Source organism: Anomaloglossus baeobatrachus, chromosome 5 (assembly GCF_048569485.1).
Source record: "Anomaloglossus baeobatrachus isolate aAnoBae1 chromosome 5, aAnoBae1.hap1, whole genome shotgun sequence".
NCBI lineage: Eukaryota > Metazoa > Chordata > Amphibia > Anura > Aromobatidae > Anomaloglossus > Anomaloglossus baeobatrachus.
Genome location: NC_134357.1, coordinates 431,699,966 through 431,724,082, shown reverse-complemented (window position 1 = coordinate 431,724,082; position 24,117 = coordinate 431,699,966). Strand labels below are relative to the sequence as shown.

General features: G+C 47.2%; 1 protein-coding gene across 3 annotated transcripts in view; it reads left to right on the top strand.

The window, feature by feature from the left end:
• SYCP2 (synaptonemal complex protein 2) overlaps positions 1–24,117 on the top strand; it is a 398,741-nt gene that overhangs the window by 203,381 nt on the left and 171,243 nt on the right. For 2 of the 3 annotated variants that reach the window (XM_075347762.1, XM_075347760.1), the window contains exons 18-19: positions 3,987–4,153; positions 4,262–4,357. In XM_075347762.1, coding sequence (XP_075203877.1) covers positions 3,987–4,153; positions 4,262–4,357 — 263 coding nt within the window. The remainder of the gene's footprint in view (positions 1–3,986; positions 4,154–4,261; positions 4,358–24,117) is intronic. The other variant, XM_075347763.1, reaches the window with a different exon arrangement.

The following is a 24,117-nucleotide window of genomic DNA, read 5'->3' as shown; positions in this document are numbered from 1 at the left end:
GATTGGGGTCTAAGGGAGAAAAATAATCTACAACTCTCTTTAAATGTAAAAAAACCTTCCCTTTCTCCCCAGAGAATGTATCAAGAAGCTTAACCGTGGGTTCAGGAGAGTGTAGGGAAATATCACCAGGATCCAGCTGTTTAATGGCAGCCTGAGCCATGGAACCCTGGAGGGTTTTTATCACAGCCCCCCCTGAAGCTGATTATGGGCAGCGGCAAGAGTTCTATGCTCCATGGACAGCTCCTGCGTCATCTGTCATTAAAACCTGCTTTACACCTTTCAATTTCTCATACGATATCGTATGTGTGTGACCCGCCCCCATCGTATGTGCGGCACGTTCAATTTTTTTACCGTGCCGCACAATCGATTAAAAGCTGTCACACGTACTTACCCGTCCATACGACCTCGCTGTGGGCGGCGAACATCCACTTCCTGGAGTGGGAGGGACGTTCGGCGTCACAGCGACGTCACACGGTGTAACGCCTGCCTGGATCCACAAACTCAGATGGGCTGTAAAGGGGAGGCAAGAGGGAAGCCACTCACCAAGTAGGACACCCAGAACCCTGAAACCCTTTAACCCCTATACAGGGATTTGGAATTACACAGGACCCTGGAGATCACTACCTGTGGAAGGCTGCAGTCCGATGAGAGTAGTAGTCAGGCAGGGTCAAACCAGGAATTGAGGAACAGAGACAGAATCGGCAGGCAGTGACGTAGTCAGCAAACGTAGCAGAGGTCAGATCCGGGTCAGACAGCAAGGCACAAGAACAGTAAGCAGAAGGGTAGTCAAAAACAAGCAGAAGTCAACACAGGAATCACCAACAGAATAGGACGTAACAGGAGCCAGGAAAATCAGAACTATATCTGGCAGTGATCATGTGACAGGAGGGGAAATAAGAAGGGTGTGGTGTCTTCCCATTGGCTGTAGCTGAACGCTGGCAACTTCAGCTGGAAGACACATGCCACCCACAGTCAGCCAGCGATACTGCAGATCCCAAGCTAACCCAGCCCAGTGGATGATCGGAGCCTGCGCCCACTGGTGCCGCTGGCATCGACTTCTCTCCCATCACCAGCACCATCCACGGCAGGAACACGGCGTCGCCTGGCGATCGGAGCAGAAGTCGCTGGAGCAGACTCCGGCGTTGACGTAACACACGGCAGGCGGCCAATAGAAGCGGAGGGGCAGAGATGAGCGGGACATAAACATCAAACCCACCTCCTTCCTTCCGCATTGTTGGCGGGAGCTGCGGACGGAGGTAAGCTGTCGTTCAATGTTCCCGGGGTGTCACACACTGCGATGTGTGCTGCTTCGGGAGCATTGCACAACGGCACGTTCAATCATTGAGAAATGAACGACGTGCATGCGATGAACGGATTTTCGTTCAATTGCAATTGCATGGAGGTTTTACATGCTACAATCATACTTACGATGCCGGATGTGCGTCACTTACGACGTGACCCCGCCGACACATCGTAAGATTTATTGTAGCGCGTTAAGCGCCCTTTACTCTGACATCTGAGCTGCAAGTGGAAGTAAAGGGTCCATAACAAAAGAAAAAGTACGGGCTGGTTATAATGTCATGCTGTACAAATGGCAAGTGAGACGTAGTACAATGTATTACCCACTAGGTGGCAGCAAAGTAGTGAAGGAGAGTCATTGTAACAGAAAGGCAGCTGAAGTACAGCTGACTATCTTCAGCAGGCAGTTAACAGGGAAGCCACCAGGGGACAATAGAGTAGTCAAACAGTCAGGGTCTAGCCAGGAAAGTCAAGTCACAGCGAAGGGAGGATAAATATCAAGCCAGAAAACAGAACCGACTCGGAAGCCGGGAGATCAGAAATGCAGAGGGAAATACAAACAACAGACAGGAGCGGGAAGTCAGGAACTGGGAAAGACGGATGAACAGGTCAGGGCACGACAACAAGGAGTCAGATCAAACAGGGATTCTCACCAAATCAAGTCTCAGGCTGCAGAGCAAAACTATAACCAGCACAGGAATGCAGGTTCGGAGACCATATATACTGTCTCCTGAAACCAGAATGAGGCTGATGGGAGTTAACCCCTGACATGACCAGGCCTGGTCTGTGAAACTCTCAAGCGGGGAATACCGGTCCTGGATCATGACACCTGCTATTCGGAACTTGTCCAGCTACTAGGCGACATTCCCTGGAGGCTTCCTGACCGCCCGGATCTTCTGTCGCAGGGTCCGATTTGCCACCAGAACTCCACTCGGCTACGTTTGAAGGTGTGACTGTTGAATCCTGGATTCTAGCCAGGACCAGTCTGCTTCCCCAGGTTATTTCCACTATGATGAATGATAGAAAACCCTCTTCAGCTCACATTTATCATAGAACCTGGAGATTGTTTCTCTCCTGGTGCGAACAACATGGAAAGTCACCGCTTACCTTTTCCTTGTCTGACATCCTAACCTTTTTGCAGGTAGGACTGGATTCGGGGCTAGCCCTCAATACCCTCAAGGGACAGGTCTCTGCCTTTTTGTTTTTTTTTCCAGGTGCACCTAGCGGCTCAAACTCAGATTCGTACCTTTCTTCAGGGGGTAACCCATTTGGTTCCCCCCTATCGTCAGTCCCCTAGATCCATGGGACCTTAATCTGATTTCAGGGGTCCTTTTGCAAGCGCCTTTTGAACCACTGCGAGAGGTCTTGCTTCCTTCTTTCCTGGAAAGTCGCGTTTTTAGTGTCTATCACGTCGGTGAGGCAATTTTCGGGATTGGCATCTCTCTCCTGCCGGTTTCCCTACCTAGTTTTTCACCAGGACAAGGTTGTTCTTTGGCCCTCACAGTCATTCCTCCCAAAGGTAGTTTCTCCCTTTCATCTAAATAAGGAGATCGTCTTGCCTTCATTCTGCCCTGCTCCGGGTCATTCATTTGAGAAGTCCCTGCATAATCTGGATCTTGTCAGGGCTCTGAGAATGTATATCTCTCAAACTGCGCCATTCTGCAAGTCAGACACACTCTTTGTTCTTCCTGAAGGGCACAAGAAAGGTGCTTCACCCTCGAAATCCACGATTGGTCATTGGATTAGATCACCTATCCGAGAGGCGTACAGGGTCAAAGGCGTTACCCTTCCAGGACGTGTGAAGGCTCATTCCACCTGAGCGGTGGGCACTTCTTGGGCTGTTCGTCATCAAGCTTCGGCAGCTCAACTTTGCAAAGCCACTACCTGGTATTGCGTCCACACGTTCACCAGGTTTTACAGAGTACATACGCAGGCTTCTGCGGTGCTGCTCTGGGGAAACAGGTTTTGCAGGTGGCGGTGGCTCACCTCTGACTCAGAAGGACCCCGCTTTTCAGTTAATACCTACCTTTATAGTTATTGGTCAGTTAGTTTGTCTGACCTTACTAGTTGTTAATGGGTTTTCACTGCTTTGGGTTGTCCCATGGGCCTGTGTCCCCCAATAAGGCGATAAAGAAAGGAAGATTTTTGTGTACTCACCGTAATATCTTTTTCTCTGAGCCTTCTTTGGGGGACACAGCACCCTGTTTGGATTAGACATTGTTTTCATGCTTTGCATAATCTACAGCTACAGCTTCTCCTACTACTTTTACAGAAAACTGGTTTACTTCCTGGTAAGTCACAGGGTAAATACTGCGGAGGAGGAGCTAACGTTTTTCTTAGTTTTCGTAGTGTCAACCTCCTGGCAACAGCAGCTTACACCCGTGGTCCTGTGTCCCCCAATGAAGGCTCAGAGAAAAAGATTTTACGGTGAGTACACAAAAATCTTCCTATTGTACAGTAACCTTGTCAATATCACTGAAATAGCACTATAGGCGCCAAACTAAAATCCCATATAAACCCCATGTCATTGTATACATAGTTCTGTTCAATTTCTTTTCATTTAGTTGCCCATTATTGTACTAAGATTTTCAATAATCTTCTGAAGAATTTACATATTTTGTGAATATAATATTTATATATATGTATTTACAAATGCATACTTATATTTTTACTTTCTCTGCTCTCAGAAAAATCATGTGCTGTTTTAGATAAACTACAAACTCCCTGTTCTGTACTTGAGGTTAAAAAACCAGCACAAAACACAATGGCAAGATTTATTGGTAATCAAAAATCCAAAGCGGAGACATCAGATCCATGTAAAAGCACCAAGAACGAAAAAAACACAAGGACAGAGGTGAATGAAAACAATATTAAACCGAGAACATGTAATAACAGTTTTTCAAGCACAGAAACATCCTTTAGTAAACATATCCAAAAGGTTGTTTCTCATTTACCATGTAAGATTCCTGAGACAGAGAAAACCAAGAATGAGATCATAGAAGCAAAGTCCAAAAGCTCCCGATATGTAACAAAGAGGAAAGAAACAGAAAACAATATGGTGAGGATTATGTCCCTGTTAAAATGGATATTGAGTCTTAGTAAATACACACTTGTCGGATTTGTTGTACAAAAATTTGTAGCTGTCCTATTAAAGGGACTCTCACCAAGTTTTTGCTACCCCATCTGAGAGAAGCATAATGTATAGACAAAGACCCTGATTCCAGCGATGTGTCACTGATTGGGCTGCTTGTTGTCATTTTGATAAAATCACTGTTTTCTCTGCTGCAGATCTAGTAGTTATTTGAATGTAGAGCAGAGTTATAATGAGCTCATGCAGCTGCTGGACTACTTGGCAGCAGGCGAAGTACTCCTCTAATGGTAATCTACTGCTAATTAAATAGTGATTTTTTAAAAGCTACACTACACAGCTCAGTAAGTGACAAATCGCTGGTCTCTTCTTTCATCATGCTGCTCTCAGATTAGGTGGCAAAGGCCTGGTGACTGAGTAGCTTTAGCCCCTTCATGACCTATGATGTACCCACACTCCATGATTGGAAAGGGATTTCTTACCTATTGCGTATGGTTACGCCATGGCGATCATGCAGAGCACAGCAGCTGTGCACTTTTCAATCTCCTCCGGGAGCTTGGCTTACATTACGGGCCCTTTTCCACTTGCATAACGCTTCCTATGCGGGAGCATCGGAAGCGATATGCTAATGACCCTCTGCTGCGGGTGTCAGCCAAGGGTCATGTGACTGTGATGTGATCTTACGATCGCATCTCAAGAGCGGAGAAGATGGAGGGAGTACTTTCTCCCCATCTCCTCTGTTGTTTGTCTCTGTATGCACCGCACTGCAGTCACATAACATGCGAGTGCGATTTTACACACGCGTAAGCCGAGACTCGCATGCTGCGATTGCACCGAGAGCACAATTTGTGTGGAGAAAAAACAGGACAGAAGAAACTGCCTCATGGATTAACATTGGTGCGAGTGCAATGCGATTTTTTTATCGGATTTCACTCGCCCATGAAAATCGCAGATAGAAAAGAACCCTACAGCCGAGCCCGGCGCTCACAGCCAGGAGAAGTGCCTGCTCCTGGGCTGTTTAACTCAATAAATATGTATTGTATTGTGTTAGCCAGTAGATAGAAAAAAATGTTTAAATGAACTGAGAGTCCTCAGTGGTTGATACCTTTTAGGATTTACATTTTTTTCTGGTTGCAGGGAAATGATTCCTATTGTTGTTGGAGAGAACAGGGAGCTTCTGACAATGATACTTCTTAGATTTGGGGGCCTGACTAAAACAAAGAAATGAAGAAATGGGGGTCTGGAAAAATAGATTTTAATCAGACATCTGTTTGCAATAATGGTTGTACTTTCCGTGCAGCCTCCTCTTAACACCTCTAGATTTGAATTGCAGGTGATTACAAAAGGTACCCGGTTGTTTTGTTCTTTAGTTTTGTAATGTACGAGATGATTTCTTGATAGTGGCTCTTGTAATCTGCTTTTCAATTGGTCTTGGATGATAGCCCTGATTCAAAAATGTCTTTCTTAGGCCTTCAAGGTGATTATCTCTATCTTATGATCATGGTGATACCCCACATGTAGTCAGAAACCTCTGTTTGGACAAATGGGAGGGCTTGGAATGGAAGGAACAATATTTGAATTTTGGAAAAGCTGAAATAGATTGCGGACACCATGTCATATTTGCAGGGCCCCTAAAGGTACCTATACAGCAAACATCCCCCATAAGTGACCTCAATTTGGAAAGTAGACCCCTCAAGGATTTTATTCAGGGGTATAGTGAGCATTTTGACCCCCCAGGGGTATCACAAAAATGTTGCTCTAGCAGCAAATGTCTAACTTTTAGGATATGTGCCCACGATCCGGCGACACTGAGTCTGCGGAGATGTGAGTGTTGTCCACGGAAGAATGCAGCTGCCCATGACCTCGATCCAGGTGCGGCTGCTTCTGACTTTAGCTCTATTCTCTCCACGGAGAACTCTCCTCTCTGCAGCATAAATTGACATTCTGCAGCGCCAGATGTCAGTTTATGCTGTGGAGAAAATAAGCACAGTGGCAAGAGATTTCTAAAAAATCCTTCCACTGCGATTGTACTGTATAACGCAGCGAAAACACAATGTCCAAAACGCTTGAAACCCTAATCGCGGGCACGCAGCCAAAAAAGCCATTAAGAATGGATTAATTGATAGACAGATGTCAAACACATAGTGTCCCACCCCCCTACATATTCTAAGCTGGCACCCTTTAGTGACTTTCATGTGGCACTGAAGGGTGCTTAGCCTTGTATTTAGCAAAAAAATAAATAATTAAAAAAAAAAAAAATGACGTGGGGTCCCCCCATTTTTGATAGCCAACTAGGGTAAAGCAGATGGCTGCAGCCTGCAAACCACAGCTGGCAGCTTTACCGTGGTTGGTGATCCAATTTGGAGGTCACCCCAGGCTCTTTTTTATAATTATTTATAAATAATAATAATTACAAAAAAAAAAGTAGGGTCCCCCCCAAATTGGATCACCAGCCAAGGTAAAGGGGACAGCTGTGGTCTGGTATTCTCAGAGTGGGAAGCTCCATAGTTATTAGCCCTTCCCAGACTAAAAATAGCAGGCCGCAGCCGCCCCAGAAGTGGCGCATCCATTAGATGTACCAATCCTGGCGCTTCGCCCCAGCTCATCCTGTGCCCTGGTGTGGTGGCAAATGGGGTAGTAAATGGGGTTGATAGCAGCTGTAATGTTACCTGACGTCAAGCCCAGCAGTTTGTGATGTCACGGCGTCTATCAGATACCCGACATCACGAACTGTCAGTACTAACAATAAAAAAATAGACGACAAAAAAAGAATTATTTGAAAAAACACTCCCCAAAACATTCCCTCTTTCACCAATTTATTGTAAGGAAAAAAAAATCTGGTCCACAGTAATCCAATAAGGGGATCCCACGACGACTCTGGAGCTTCTAGAACATGGGGGACAAGCTCAGGGAACGTATCCCCCATTTTCTAGCAGTGCAGACCCTCCGGAGGATGTGAGGAGTGTGGGTGCAATGAATCTGCATCCACTCTCCCCGGGTCCACAGCAGCAGAGTGCGTGCTGTAAGCTCAGCCTCTCACTGTGACTGAACATAGGAAGCTGAGCTGACAGCCGCGCTGCTGTAAAGGAGGAGGGACGCGGGGGATCAGCACTGCACAGGTACCGTAGATCACCGGGGAACACCGGGGGGGGGGTGTGATAGGGGGTGACCTGGCAGGGCCTGGGGAGGAGTTTTCTGTTGTATGTGTCATGGCACATGAGACAGAAATCAGAGGAGTAGGGTGAATGTGGCCGGCGCGCTGCTGTGTGCGCGGCCATCTTGGATTTCCGGGAGGGGGTCGGGGGGGGCACTTTGGTGACACCGGGGGACCGGGGAGGAGATTTATCTCCCATCTGACATATTTGTTCATGCCAGATGGGAGATAAATCATTTTTTACCGGCGCTGTCATTTACTGTAACGTGATCATCGGTATACAGTGTATACCGGTGATCACGTGAGCGGGGACCCGAAAAACCGGCTTGAATCATGATGTCCAGGGTCTCAGCTACCCCCGGTAGCTGAAACCCCGGAGATTTTCTGACGCTGGGGGGCGCTATTCACCTATTGCTGCCTGCCGTTTATAAACGGCAGATCGGAATAAGTACCTTATTCTTCCGCCGTTTATCTCCGTAAGGCTGTCGTAATGGGGTTAAAAAAGAAATTGTGTTTTATTTAAAATAGGAAGTTTCAGCCAGGAAAAAATCTTAACAAAATGATATTTAATTTTTAGTTTTTGTTATTTTTTGTTTATATTTTTATTATATAGAAGAGAAGAAGAAATAAACATATTAAAAACGTTAAAAAAAAAAAAAGGTTTGGAGGAAAAAATGAGAACGTATGCAAATCTAAAATCAGTCAAAGGTGAAAATTTCAAAGTCACGGTTGAGTCCATTTGCACCAAGGAATCTAAATTGAAGATCCATCTGGACTCAGCCCGTGACATTTTGTGTATCAAGTTTCCACCACACAAATCTTTGGAAATTGTTTCCACACCTAAGAAATGGGTACCTTTAAGGCTTTTATTATGTTTAAAAAGGTAATGTCTAGAGAGTGGATGCGTTTTAATGCCTTTTTTGATATTATAAAAATGCTCTCTAATGCGGATCGAAAGTTTGCATATTATTCGGCCCACATAATATTTTTCACAAGGACATGTAATGACTTATATGAGTGGCGGGAAATATGTTGTGTAATCCTAAAGAGAGATTCCCCATATGGTACATAAATTTCTTTGCAATTACGGGGTGTCATAGGGGCATATCTACACTCATAGCAAGTGCTAAGTTATTTCTTCTCTTATATAACAAAAATAAAAACAAAAAATAAAAATTAAATGTAATTTTGTTAGATTTTTTCTTGGATTAAACTTCCTATTTTAAATAAAACACAATTTCCTTTTTAAAGATATACATATATATTTTTAGATTGTTGTACATTTTCGGATCCCTTCATTATTTTTTTACAGTTTAACTATTGGTAGAGAAATCCAGGTTTTTAATTTATCGCTTCAGGGTTCATATAAATATATTTGCTTTTTAAAAAATAAAAAAAACAAAACCCCCCGTTTTTTATCTCTCCCCCCCTCGCAGGTTGCATATAAGGCAGGCCATGTGGGTATCACTGAGGAAGAAACGAGTCAGTTTTGAAATGCATTCGATTGGCCCTTGCAGGCTGCCGTACTCAGTGGTGATGTCACCCCTCCTGCTTCTGCGTGTCCTGCATTGAGCGCTTTGCTGTGTTGAAGGCGCCGACGGCTGAGGCATCCAGCAGCAGCATCGCGCCCGGTAGACCGGGAGCTTGCTCTACTGTGCTGGGATAGACTCTCACAGTACCCCGCACCGAGGTCCCCCTCAGAGGTTGGCGCAATTACAAGCACTAATTTGCTGAGCACTCCGTAACAGGAGCTCACTCAGAATCAACGCTGAAAGTTTTTTTTTTTTTTTTTCCTCTGCACATTACTGATCGCTACCAGCCTGATCCTGGAGGGTTCCTGATCTACACTCCCGGTCATACAGTGCCATGGGTGTAAACCTCTTGATTATGTTGCGCTCCGTGGACAAAGGAACATCAAGATCTCTGTTGATCGACTTCAGATTGTTGATATTTTTTAACAATTTTGGTTCTCAAGTCCTCAGAGTTTTCCTCTTTCTGTTCACCATGCCTAGTGTGGCATACAGACACAGAATGCAAATATTGCGTCAAGTTCTCTCCTTTATATCTTATTGAAGGCGTGATTTCATATCATCCACAACTGTTACTTTCCACAGGTGAGTTTGAACGGGCATCACATGCTTGAAACAAAGTTGCCTACCCACAATGTTGAAAGATGCCAACAATTTTGTTCAGCCCATATTTTAGGTTTTTTTTGTAAAATTATGTCTAGTTTGCCTTTTTTTCCCCTCTATCTTTTTATGTGTTGTTCCAATACATACAAAGGAAATAGAAATGTCTATGACAAAACATTTAATTGCAATAATTTTCTTGGAGAAATCCTTCATTTTCTTGAACAATTTCAATTGTGCCAACACTTTTGGCCATGACTGTATACCAAAAACTGCTGACAGATTCCCTTTAAAATGAATAGTGATTGCAGACGTCACTGCACTTGCTGGAAGTACAGCCATATTCAATGAATTGAACAGATATTCAGTAGCAGATATTTCTGTAGCAAATCTGTCAAATGAAAATATCCACTTACAAACATCAATTATTCTGATGTACCCTCACAGATGGATATCAATGGCTGAAATCTGTTTAGAACGTCTCAATATTCTCCTTATATCTGTATGTGAACTTAACTCAGATAGGTAATCTACTCACAGTGCTAGCCAAAAGTATTGGCACCCCTGCAATTCTGTCAGATAATACTCAGTTTCTTCTTGAAAATGATTTAAATCACAAATTCTTTGGTATTATTATCTTCATTTATTTTGCTTGCAATAAAAAAAACACAAAAGAGAATGAAACAAAAATCAAATCATTGATCATTTCACACAAAACTTCAAAAATGGGCCAGACAAAAGTAGTGGCACCCTTAGGGGTACTTTGCACACTAAGGCTATGTGCCCACGGGGAAAGTGTCCTGCGGATATATCCGCACGACATTCCGCAGGTGCTCCCAGGAAACAGCACCACAACTTTTGTCTGTTTCCATGCTGCGGAATGTCGTGCGGATATGCTGCGGGCATTCTGCATTGAGGATACAGTGCCATGGCTTCGGCACTGCATCCTCAATGCAGAACAAGTGCTGCCGTGATCGGGGAAGTTTATACTTACCTCCATCATGCAGCACCTCGCTTTCCGGCGGCCGGGTCCCTGTCAGGCAGTGTCTGGTTTCACTGTGCTGGAGGTGGGCGGGCCTGAACTAGCTCCGGCTGTCACATGACCGAAGCTCGTGCAGGCTCCGCCCACCTCTTCCTTCCTGTACCCGGCTGGATCCACCACGCTGCTGCCGCTACACCGGACGGAGAAAGTGACTCGGGTCTCTATCAAGGCAGGTAAGTATATGGGACCCTGTGGAGAAATCCGCTACAATAATTGACATGCTGCAGATTTTTCCGCACGGAAATCCGCACGATTTCCGCTGCGGAAAAATCCGCAGCGTGGGCACAGTATTTCCCAAATGCCATAGAAATGGCTGGGGAGTAGCTGTGCTGCAGATTTTCGGAAAATCCACGGCTTTTCCGCGAGAAATCCGCGGCAAAATCCGCGCATTTTCCGCAGCGTGTGCACATAGCCTAAGACATCGCAGGTGCGATGTCGGTGGGGTCATGTCGAAAGTGATGCACTTCCTGCGTCGCTCTCGACATCGTAGTGTGTAAATCCTAGATGATACGATTAACGAGCGTAAACGCGTCGTAATCGTATCATCGGTGTAGCGTCGGCGAATTCAATAATTACGCTGACGCGACGGTCCAATGTTGTTCCTCGCTCCAGCGGCAGCACACATCGCTGTGTGTGAAGTCGCAGGAGCGAGGAACATCTCCTACCTGCGTCCCGGCTGCAATGCGGAAGGAAGGAGGTGGGCGGGATGTTTACATCCCGCTCATCTCCGCCCCTCCGCTCCTATTGGCCGCCTGCCATGTGACGTCGCAGTGACGCCGCACGACCCGCCCCCTTAATAAGGAGGCGGTTCGCCGGCCAGAGCGACGTCGCACGGCAGGTGAGTGTATGTGAAGCTGCCGTAGCGATAATATTCGCTACGGCAGCTATCACAATGATATCGCAGCTGCGACGGGGGCGGGGGCTATCGCGCTCGGCATCGCAGCATCGGCTTGCGATGTCGTAGTGTGCAAAGTACCCCTTAGCCTAATACTTGGTTGCACAACCTTTAGCCAAAATAACTGTGAACAACTGCTTCCGGTAACCATCAATGAGTTTCTTACAATGCTCTGCTGGAATTTTAAACCATTCTTCTTTGGCAAACTGCTCCAGGTCCCTGAGATTTGAAGGGTGCCTTCTCCAAACTGCTATTTTGAGATCTCTCCACAGGTGTTCTATGGGATTCAGGTCTGGACTCATTGCTGGCCACTTTAGTAGTCTCCAGTGCTTTCTATCAAACCATTTTCTAGTGCTTTCTGAAGTGTGTTTTGGGTCATTGTCCTGCTGGAAGACTCATGACCTCTGAGGAAGACCCAGCTTTCTCACACTGGGCCCTACATTATGCTGCAAAATTTGTTGGTAGTCTTCAGACTTCATAATGCCATGCACATGGTCAAGCAGTCCAGTGCCAGAGGCAGCAAAGCAACCCCAAAACATCAGGGAACCTCCGCCATGTTTGACTGTAGGGACCGTGTTCTTTTCTTTGAATGCCTCTTTTTTTCCTGTTAACTCTATGTTGATGGCTTTTCCCAAAAAGCTCTACTTTTGTCTCACCTGACCAGAGAAAATTCTTCCAAAACGTTTGAGGCTTTCTCAGGTAAGTTTTGGCAAACTCCAGCCTGGCTTTTTTATGTCTCGAGGTAAGAAGTGGGGTCTTCCTGGGTATCCTACCATACAGTCCCTTTTCATTCAGATGCAGACGGATAGTACGGGTTGACACTGTTGTACCCTCGGACTGCAGGGCAGCTTGAACTTGTTTGGATGTTAGTCGAGGTTCTTTATCCACCATCCGCACAATCTTGCGTTGAAATCTCTCGTCAATTTTTCTTTTCCTTCCACATCTAGGGAGGTTAGCCACAGTGCCATGGGCTTTAAACTTCTTGATGACACTGCGCACCGTAGACACAGGAACTTTAAGGTCTTTGGAGATGGACTTGTAGCCTTGAGATTGCTCATGCTTTCTCACAATTTGGATTCTCAAGTCCTCAGACAGTTCTTTGGTCTTCTTTTTTTTCTCCATGCTCAATGTGGTACACACAAGGACACAGGACAGAGGTTGAGTCAACTTTAATCCGTGTCAACTGGCTGCAAGTGTGATTTAGTTATTACCAATACCTGTTAGGTGCCACAGGTAAGTTACAGGTGCTGTTAATTGCACAAATTAGAGAAGCATCACATGATTTTTCAAACAGTGACAATACTTTTGTCCACCCCCTTTTTATGTTTGGTGTGGAATTTTGTCCAATTTGGCTTTATGACATTATTTTTTTTTTTCCATTGAAGACAAATGAAGATAATAATACCAAAAAATGTGTGATTGCAATCATTTTCAGGAAGAAACTGAGTATTATCTGACAGAATTGCAGGGGTGCCAATACTTTGGCCAGCACTGTACGTAGAGCTTCATTTAAGGCCCCCTTCACACGTCCGTGAAAAACACGCACGTGTGTTACGGGCCGTTTTTCGGGTCCGTGTCCCGTTTTTCTGTCCGTTTTTATGGTCCGTGTGGCACCTGTGTGAATTGCGTATGCTAGCCGTGTTTGTGTGTAGAACGTCCGTGTGTGCGTGTGGAATTAACGTGTATGTGTACGTGGAATGTCCGTGTGGAATGTCCGTGTGTGTGATGCACAATGTCGTTTATAAATGTCGGCTGACAGCAGACAGAGTTGCGCGATGAGAATGAACTCGGGTGAACTTCACGCGACTTCATCCTCATACCGCGGCTCTGTCTGTGTCTAGTACTGATTAGCGGTCACCTGTGAAGGATTCACCGATGACCGCTAATCCCCCGAGTGACTGAAGTTTCCCCCCCTCTCTCATACTCACCGTTCCTCGATCCCCGGCGCGGCGCTGCACGGCATTCACACTGCTGCGGCGGCTTTTACTATTTTGAAAAAGCCGGCCGCTCATTAAACAATCTCCTATTCCCTGCTTTCCCCGCCCACTGGCGCCTATGATTGGTTGCAGTGAGACACGCCCCCACACTGAGTGACAGGTGCCTCACTGCTCCCAATCACAGCAGCCGGTGGGCGTGTCTATACTGTGCAGTAAAATAAATAAATAAATAATTAAAAAAAAACGGCGTGCGGTCCCCCCCAATTTTAATGCCAGCCAGATAAAGCCATACGGCTGAAGGCTGGTATTCTCAGGATGGGGAGCTCCACGTTATGGGGAGCCCCCCACCCTAACAATATCAGTCAGCAGCCGCCCAGAATTGCCGCATACATTATATGCGACAGTTCTGGGGCTGTACCCGGCTCTTCCCGATTTGCCCTGGTGCTTTGGCAAATCGGGGTAATAAGGAGTTATTGGCAGCCCATAGCTGCCACTAAATCCTAGATTAATCATGTCAGGCGTCTCCCCGAGATACCCTCCATGATTAATCTGTAAATTACAGTAAATAAACACACACACACCAGAAAAAAATCCTTTATTAGAAATAAAAAACACACACATATACCCTGGTTCACCACTTTAATCAGCCCCAAAAAGCCCTCCATGTCCGCCGGAATCCAGGATGCTCCAGCGTCGCATCCAGCGCTGCTGCATGGAGGTGACCGGAGCTGCAGAAGACACCGCCGCTCCGGTCACTTCCACGCAGCAAATGAGGTGAGTAGCGCGATCAGCTGAGCAGTCACTGAGGTTACCCGCTGTCACTGGATCCAGTAACAGCGGGTAACCTCAGTGACAGCTCAGCTGATCGCACGGCTGTCTTCATTAGCTGCGTGGAGGTGACAGGAGCGGCTGTGTCTGCTGCAGCTCCGGTCACCTCCATGCAGCAGAGCTGGATGCGACGCTGGACCATCCTGGATGACGCCGGACATGGAGGGCTTTTTGGGCTTTTTTAATTATTTATTTATTTATTTTACTGCACAGTATAGACACGCCCACCGGCTGCTGTGATTGGGTGCAGTGAGGCACCTGTCACTCAGTGTGGGGGCGTGTCTCACTGTAACCAATCATAGGTGCCGGTGGGCGGGGAAAGCAGGGAATAAGAGATTGTTTAATGAGCGGCCGGCTTTTTCAAAATAGTAAAAGCCGCCGCAGCAGTGAGAAAGCCGTGCAGTGCCGCGCCGGGGATCGAGGAACGGTAAGTATGAGAGAGGGGGGGAAACTGACCGATAGACTGTGAGAGAGGGACAGACAGACAGAGAGACCGACAGAGAGACAGAGAGACCGACCGACGGACTCAGGGAGATTGACCGACATACACAGAAATAGAAAGAATAGCCGACATCACTAGAAATAAAAACACCAAACGGACACGGACTATAGGTAGATGCATACGTGTTTACTAACGTGTGTGCACATACCCATAGACTTTCATTGTGTCCACGTGTGCGTGCTCCGTGCAGATAACGGACATGCATCCGTGCAAAACGCAAACACATACGGATCACGGACACACGTACATAATGAAATAACGCACGTGTGACCACAATCATAGATTAACATTGGTGCACGTTTGGCCGTGTCTCCGGTATATACGGAAACGGACCAAACACGCACGTGTATCACGGACGTGTGAAGGGGGCCTAATGTAGATTTCTACACATATATTACATTGGAATATATTTATTGGAATATACTGCATAATGTATCATTAACTTCTCTCTTCAGTATAAGGCTATGTGCGCACTTTGCTTTTTTTCATGCGTTTCAGCAGTGTTTTGAGCTGCAGCGTTTTAATGCAAAATTGCATGCGTTTTGATTTCCAGGCAAAGTCTATGGAAAATAGGGCTTTCTTGTACACATGATGCATTTACAAACGCTGCATTTTAGTTGCGCAAATTTTGTCAAAATGCCTGCGTTTGAAGAAGCAACATGTCAATTGTTTTTGCCATTTTTGCAGCGTTTTAATAACAAGTCAATGAGAAATGTCTAAACGCACATTTTTCAAGAAAGAATGTGTTTCACTTGCTTTTTACTAGTGATCTGCATGTGTTTTTGACATAAACACAGGTGTTTCAGTGTTTCTCACTCGGTCGGTCTGTCGGTCGGTCTCTCTCTCTGTCTCTGTCTCTCTCTCTCTCTGTCCATGTCGGTTTCTCCCTCCCACCCCCTCTCTCACACTCACTGATCCACGATCACCGGCGCGGCGCTGCACGGCATTCACACTGTGGCGGCTTTTCTTTTGAAAATGCCGGCCGCTCATTAATCCATCACGTATTCCCTGCTTCCTCAACCCACCGGCGCCTATGATTGGTTGCAGTCAGACACGCCCCCACGCTAGGTGACAGCTGTCTCACTGCAACTAATCACAGCCGCCGGTGGGTGTGTCTATATCGAGCAGTTAAAAAAATATATAAATAATTAAAAAAAGACGTGTGGTCCCCCCCAATTTGGATACTAGCAAGGGTAAAGCCACACGGCTGAAGGCTGGTATTCTCAGGATGGGGAGCTCCACATTATGGGGAGCCCCCCAGCCTAACAATATCAGCCAGGAGCCGCCCGGAATTGCCACATCCATTAGATGCAACAGTCCCGGGACTCTACTCGGTTCATCCCGAATTGCTCTGGTGTGGTTGCAAACGGGGTAATACGGAGTTAATGGCAGCAGCCCATAGCTGCCACTAAGTCCTAGGTTAATCATGGCAGGCGTCTCCCCGAGATACCTTCCATGATTAATTGTAAGTTAAAGAAAATAAACACACACATCCAAAAAATCCTATATTTGTAATGAAAGACAAAAAAAACCCCTCTTTCACTAATTTATTAATCCCTCAAAAACACCTCCAGGTCCGACGTAATCCACGCAAGGTCCCTCGACACTTTCAGCTCTGCTACATCGGAAACTGACAGGACCGGTAGTAGAACACCGCCGCTCCTGTGAGCTCCATGCAGCAACTGTAGTGTGTCGCGCGATCAGCTGTGCTGTCACTGAGGTTACCTGCGGCCACCGCTCTCAGGTGGAGGACTGCAGCTGTGGCCGTGAGTAACCTGAGTGAAAGCACAGCTGATCGTGCGGCTCACTGCAGTCACTCATGGGATTTGTGATCACAGGTGAGTCCTTCACGTGTGACCGCATATCAAGTCGCAGCACACGCACAGAGCCGCACGATCACAATGAAGTCGGGTGAAGTTCATCCGAGTTCATTCTGATCACGCGGCTCTGTCTCACAGCCAGCCATGCTCTTTTTGACAGTGCGGTCCCATTCGGCTCTGCTGCAAGTCTATGGGGATGCTGCAGAGCCGAGTGGAAAATGTGCGTTCTGGATGCTTTTCCCACTCTTGTCCATGACAGAACAAGCATCCAGAACGAATGAATTCTCCAGGAATGTGCGCACGTTGCGTTCTACCGAATGTGTCTCAGAACGCAGCTTTTTCGGCTGCGTTCTGAGAGGCACAGGCAGTGACTTACACGCTGCGTAATTGAACGCAATGTGCGCACATAGCCTAAAGGGCCATTTACATGCTGCGACATCGCTAACGATATATCGTCAGGGTCACAGTGTTTGTGACGCACATCCGGCATCGTTAGTGACATCGCAGCATGTGACAGGCTGGAGCGACCTTAAAGGGGTTATCCGGCTTATTTTGACTTTTTTTTATTATTTCCCTATTGGGCTACATTGGGGCAGGTAAGTAGATAGAGACCACTTACCTGCCCTGCTGTCAGCTCCTCTCCCCCCGGCTCACAGCGATCATGTGACCGCTCCTGCCGCGATTGTGCTGCTTCCGGTCATTTCATGTCAACATGGGCAGGACCTGCAAATCTGGGAACAGCATGTTGCCGCCCTGCTGGGCGGGTACAGTGCGTGGAGTCCCCGCCCCCCTTCACTGCACCTTCCCACACATTCCCCCGCACCCCCTACTCTCCACGCAACCTCCCCGGCAGTGCTGTGGGACCCGTGAGCTGAGGGGAGGGGCCTGCCTGCGGCTGCCGTGGTGTCACCGCCAGCCTTGAGCCCCCTGCTCAGGATCGCACAATCAAATGTATCAGCAGCATCTGTGATCGATACATTTGAAAGCACTGATTAGAGGGAGCGTTGCTTCTCATCACTGTCCCGCTGTCTGTGTCTGACAGTTCAGGACAGCGGTGACGTCACTACTGTGCTGATATGTCCAGACCAGACAGCGGATGAACGTGCAGGAGCGGTGGGGACCGAGGAGGGGTAAATATGTATTCCCTATATGTGTTCCCTATGAGGGTAGGGTAGGGGTACGGTGCAGAACGATGGTGGGGGGGGGCGGTACAGAGCGCCGTGTGTGTTTGTGTGTGGGGGGTTTGCAGAGCCCGATGTGTGTGTGGGGTGCAGAGCCCGATGTGTGTGTGGGGAGTGCACAGCCTGATGTGGTGGGCGGTGCAGAGCCCTATGTGTGTGTGCGGTGCAGAGCCCGATGTGTGTGTGGGGAGTGCAGAGCGCGATGTGCTGGGCGGTGCAGAGCCCTATGTGTGTGTGCGGTGCAGAGGCAGATGTGTGTGTGGGGAGTGCAGAGCCCGATGTGGTGGGGGGTGCAGAGCCCTATGTGGGGCTGTTATTTTCAATGCTAGAGTGATAACAGGTCTGGTGCTGGGGCACAATACTGACAGGGAATGTGTGTGCAGAGGGCGGGCAGGGGGAGAGGCTGGCAGGGGGTGGGGCTGGATACTGAGGCTGGGCGGTGCCAGCTCTGACTGGCACGGGAAGTTATCATGTTTGCTGGAGCTGAATGTAAACAAAGAGCTGCAGAGAATAAAGTCATAATTCAAGAGGAACAAAAGTTAGAAAACAAAAAATAACAATGTAGGGGTGTTTTATATGACAATACAGCACAGATTAACTTACCAAAAATTTTTGAGTTTATGTCGGGCAACTCCTTTAAACGATCACAAAAGAGGCAAAAATCATTTGTCTGAGAGAGGTCATTTATTTATGAAAAATCGTTGTCTGGTCAGTAGCGATGTTGTTCCTTGTTCCTGCGGCAGCACGCATCGCTATGTGTGACACCGCTGGAGCGACGAACATCTCCTTACCTCCATCCACCGGCAATGAGGAAGGAAGAAGGTGGGCGGCGTGTTCCAGCCGTTCATCTCCGCCCCTCCTCTTCTATTGGACGGCTGCCCTGTGACGTCGCTGTGACACCGCACGGACCGCCCCCTTAGAAAGGAGGCGGATCACCGGCCAGAGCGACGTCGCAGGAAAGGTAAGTCCATTTGACGGGTGTTAGCGATGTTGTGCGCCACGGGCAGCGATTTGCCCGTGACGCACAACCGACGGGGGCGGGTACGCTCGCTAGCGATATCGGTACCGATATCGCAGCGTGTAAAGTACCCTTTAATCCTGATAACAAAAGGAAATGTCGATTTATCATCTCTGTAAAATTAGTTTGGCTAAAGGCCCTGTCACACACAGAGATAAATCTGCAGCAGATCTGTGGTTGCAGTGAAATTTTGGACAATCAGTGCCAGGTTTGTGGCTGTGAACAAATGGAACAATATGTCCATGATTTCACTGCAACCACAGATCTGCCAAAGATTTATCTCTGTGTGTGACGGGGCCTTAATAGTTTAATCTGTTTTCGACCGCCAATGGTAAATAAATGGCGACGCTTGCTGGGCTTTGTGTAGCGCCGACGTTTAATTTCGATCCGCCTTTGTGTGCTGCAATCGCCCGGGTTTCCGGTGCAGAACAGTAGTTCTGACCAAAGACTTCTTTGGGACGTGATTGGATCAGATGCTGATGATATTAACCTCTTGTGATCTTCTATCTCAATAATGATCGCGGCTCATAGAATTGAGGCCATGTGCGCACGTAGCGTAATTACATGCTTTCACGCTGCGTTCTGCACCGCAGCGTCAAAGCATGTGTCCTGCGTCCCCTGCACAATCTATGTAGATTGTGCAAATTCCATCCACACGTTGCTTTTTAGAACGCAGCGTTATGCATGCTGTCAGCGTTTTGCATGTGTTCAAAGAAGTAACATGTCAATTGTTTTGTGCGTTCTGGATGCTTTCTCTACTCTGTCTATGGGAGAGGCAGCATCCAGAACACACGAAATCTGCATGAATTCTGCATACACCAAATTTTCAGAACACAGCTTTTCAGCTGCGTTCTAAATCACACAAGCAGTGACTAAACGCTGCGGTGCAGAACGCACTTACGTGCGCACATGGCCTTAGAGAGAAGCAGTGAGCTTCTTCTCTTACATCTCCGGCTCCCTGCTGACATGATCCCGGGGTAACCGAGGGTTGTCATGGCAGCTGGAGGTCACATGATGACCTCCAGGTCTGCCATGTACAGTGTCCTGTCAGACCCAGCCTGCAGCAGGGTCTGACAGGCAATCTGCAGCCTGATACTGACAGTACACCTTGTGCAGAATTATTAGGCAAGTTGTATTTTAGAGGATTTTTTTTATTATTGAACAAGAACTATGTTCTCAATCAACCCAAAAGACTCATAAATATCAAAGCTTAATATTTTTGGAAGTTGGAGTGGGTTTTTTTAGATTTGGCTATTTTAGGAGGATATCTGTTTGTGCAGGTAACTATTAGGGGTACTTTGCACACTACGACATCGCAAGCCGATGCTGCGATGCCGAGCGCGATAGTCCCCGCCCCCGTCGCAGCAGCGATATCTTGTGATTGCTGCCGTAGCGAACATTATCGCTACGGCAGCTTCACATGCACTTACCTGCAACGTCGCTCTGGCCGGCGAACCGCCTCCTTCCTAAGGGGGCGGGTCGTGTGGTATCACAGCGACGTCACACGGCAGGCGGCCAATAGGAGCGGTGGGGCGGAGATGAACGGGACGTAAATATCCCACCCACCTTCTTCCTTCCGCATTGCAGCCGGGATGCAGGTAAGGTGATGTTCCTCGCTCCTACGGCTTCAAATTTAAAATTCCAGCAGAGCATTGTAAGAAACTCATTGATGGTTACCGGAAGCAGTTGTTCGCAGTTATTTTGGCTAAAGGTTGTGCAACCAAGTATTAGGCTAAGGGGTACTTTGCACACTACGACATCGCAAGCCGATGCTGCGATGCCGAGCGCGATAGCCCCCGCCCCCGTCGCAGCTGCGATATCATTGTGATAGCTGTCGTAGCGAATATTATCGCTACGGCAGCTTCACATACACTCACCTGCCGTGCGACGTCGCTCTGGCCGGCGAACCGCCTCCTTATTAAGGGGGCGGGTCGTGCGGCGTCACTGCGACGTCACACGGCAGGCGGCCAATAGGAACGGAGGGGCGGAGATGAGCGGGATGTAAACATCCCGCCCACCTCCTTCCTTCCGCATTGCAGCCGGGACGCAGGTAGGAGATGTTCCTCGCTCCTGCGACTTCACACACAGCGATGTGTGCTGCCTGCTGGAACGAGGAACAACATTGTACCGTCGCTGCTGCGAAATTATGGAAATGTCGGACCCTACACCGATCATACGATAACGACGCTTTTGCGCTCGTTAATTGTATGTAAAAGGATTCACATACTGCGATGTCGACAGCCACGCCGGATGTGCGTCACTTTCGATTGACCCCACCGACATCGCACCTGCGATGTCGTAGTGTGCAAAGTACCCCTTACTGTGCAGAATTATTAGGCAACTTAATAAAAACCAAATATGTTCCCATCTCACTTGTTTATTTTCACCAGGTAAACCAACATAAGTGCACAAAATTTAGAAATAAACATTTCTGACATGCAAAACCAAAACCCCAAAGAATTAGTGACCAATATAGCCATCTTTCTTTATGATTACACTCAGCAGCCTACCATCCATAGATTCTGTCAGTTGCTTGATCTGCATTCCATTCAGCAGCCACCACAGCCTCCCAGACACTGTTCTGAGAGGTATACTGTTTTCCCTCCCTGTAGATCTCACATTTTATGAGGGACCATAGGTTCTCTATGGGGCTCAGATCAGGTGAACAAGGGGGCCATGTCATTATTTTTTCATCTTTTAGACCTTTATTGGCCAGCCACGCTGTGGAGTAGTTGGATGCATGTGATGGAGCATTGTCCTGCATGAAAATCATGTTTTTCATGAACGATACCGACTTCTTACTGTACCACTGCTTGAAGAAGTTGTCTTCCAGAAACTCAGAAAGTAGGTCTGGGAGTTGAGCTTCACTCCATCCTCAACTCGAAAAGGTCCCACAAGTTCATCTTTGATGATACCAGCCCATACCAGTACCCCACCTCCACCTTGCTGGCATCTGAGTCGGAGTGGAGCTCTCAGCCCTTTACTGATCCAGTTTCTGGCCCATCCATCTGGCCCATCAAGAGTCACTCTCATTTCATCGGTCCATAAAACTTTTGAAAAATCAGTCTTAAGATATTTCTTGGCCCAGTCTTGACGTTTTATCTTATGTTTCTTGTTCAAAGGTGGTCGTTTTTCAGCCTTCCTTAGCTTGGCCATGTCCCTGAGTATGGCACACCTTGTGCTTTTTGATACTCCAGTAACGTTGCAACTCTGAAATATGACCAAACTGGTGGCAAATGGCATCTTGGCAGCTTCGCGCTTGATTTTCTTCAATTCATGAGCAGTTATTTTGCGCCTTTTTTGCCCAACACGCTTCTTGCAACCCTGTTGGCTATTTGCCATAAAATACTTGATTGTTCGGTGATCATGCTTCAAAAGTTTGGCAATTTTAAGACTGCTGCCTCCCTCTGCAAGACATCTCACAAATTTTGACTTTTCAGAGCCCGTCAAATCTCTCTTCTGACAGATTTTTCCAAAGGAAAGGAAGTTGCCTAATAATTAAGCACACCTTATATAGGGTGTTGATGTCATTACACCACACCCCTCCTCATTACAGAGATGCACATCACCTGATTTACTTAATTGGTAGTTGTCTCTCAAGCCTATACAGCTTGGAGTAGGACAACATGTATAAAAGGTATCATGTGATCAAAATGCTCATTTGCCTAATAATTCTGTACACAGTGTAAATCATCAAGTCACCAAGATCCTTCTTGGGCAGAGAAGCACTCCTTTCCGCGGTTCACATCCCAGGGTCGAAAACTGGGCCGTGGACTTCCTTATCCGACAAGATCTGGCAGCAGGAGAGTGGTCCCTCCACGACGTGGTTTTCCAACAGAATTGTCACAGGTGGGGTCCCCCGGACATGGATCTCATGGCATCTCGTTAGAATGCCAAGGTTCACACCTTCATAGCTCGCTCCCGCGACCCGCAGGCAATAGGCTCCGACGATCTGGTCCTGTCGTGGTCCTAGTTACGGCCCCTTTACATATTTCCTTCGCTCCTCTCATCCCGAGGGTGATCAAGAAGGTCAAGGCGGAGAGAATCTCGGTATATAATACATTGCTATGCTGGTGAATAGCAGTGTATATGCCAGTGATCAGATTAAGAAAAGTTATATATAGACTAAAGCGGGCTTTACACGCTACGACATCGCTAATGCGGAGTCGTTGGGCTCACGGAATTCGTGACGCACATCCGGCCGCATTAGCGATGCCGTTGCGTGTGACATCGATAAGCGATTTTGCATCGTTGCAAAAACGTGCAAAATCGCTAATCGGCGACACGGGGGTCCATTCTCAAATCTCGTTACTACAGCAGTAACGAGGTTGTTCCTCGTTCCTGCGGCAGCACACATCGCTGCGTGTGACGCCGCAGGAACGAGGAACCTCTCCTTACCTGCCTCCCGGCCGCTATGCGGAAGGAAGGAGGTGGGCGGGATGTTACGTCCCGCTCATCTCCGCCCCTCCGCTGCTATTGGGCGGCGGTTCAGTGACGTTTCAGTGACGTCGCTGTGACGCCGCACGGACCGCCCCCTTAGAAAGGAGGCGGTTCGCCGGTCACAGCGACGTCGCCGGACAGGTAAGTATGTGTGACGGCTCTGGGCGATGTTGTGCGGCACGGGCAGCGATATGCCCGTGTCGCGCAACAGATGGGGGCGGGTACCCACACTAGCGATATCGGGACCGATATCGCAGTGTGTAAAGTAGCCTTTAGTAAAAAAAAAAGTAAAAAAAAAGGTAAATTAAAAAAAAACCTGCTAAATGTAAAAAGCAAAAATCACGAAAAAATATACCAAAAAAATACATTTATTTATATAAAAACCAAAATAAAAAAAAAAAAAAAAAGTATACATATTTGTTATTGCTGCGTCCGGCCCAACCTGATCTATAAAATTGTCACACTATTTAACCCATTCAGTGAACAGTTTAAAATAAATAAATAAAACGGTGGCAAGAAAACTACTTTTTCATCATACTGCAGAAAAAAAGTGGAATAAAACGCAATAAAAAAGTTCAACGTAAATGAAAATGGTATTACTAAAAACTACATCTTGTTCCGCAAAAAAACAAGCTGCCATACAGCGTCATTAGCTGAAAAGTAAAAAAGTTATAGCTCTGAGAATATAGCGATGCAAAAACAATTCTTTTTTCAAAAAAATTGCTTTTATGCAAGTAAGTTACACTCGCGAGTGCGTCGTAACTCATGCAAGTCTCGCATCGCA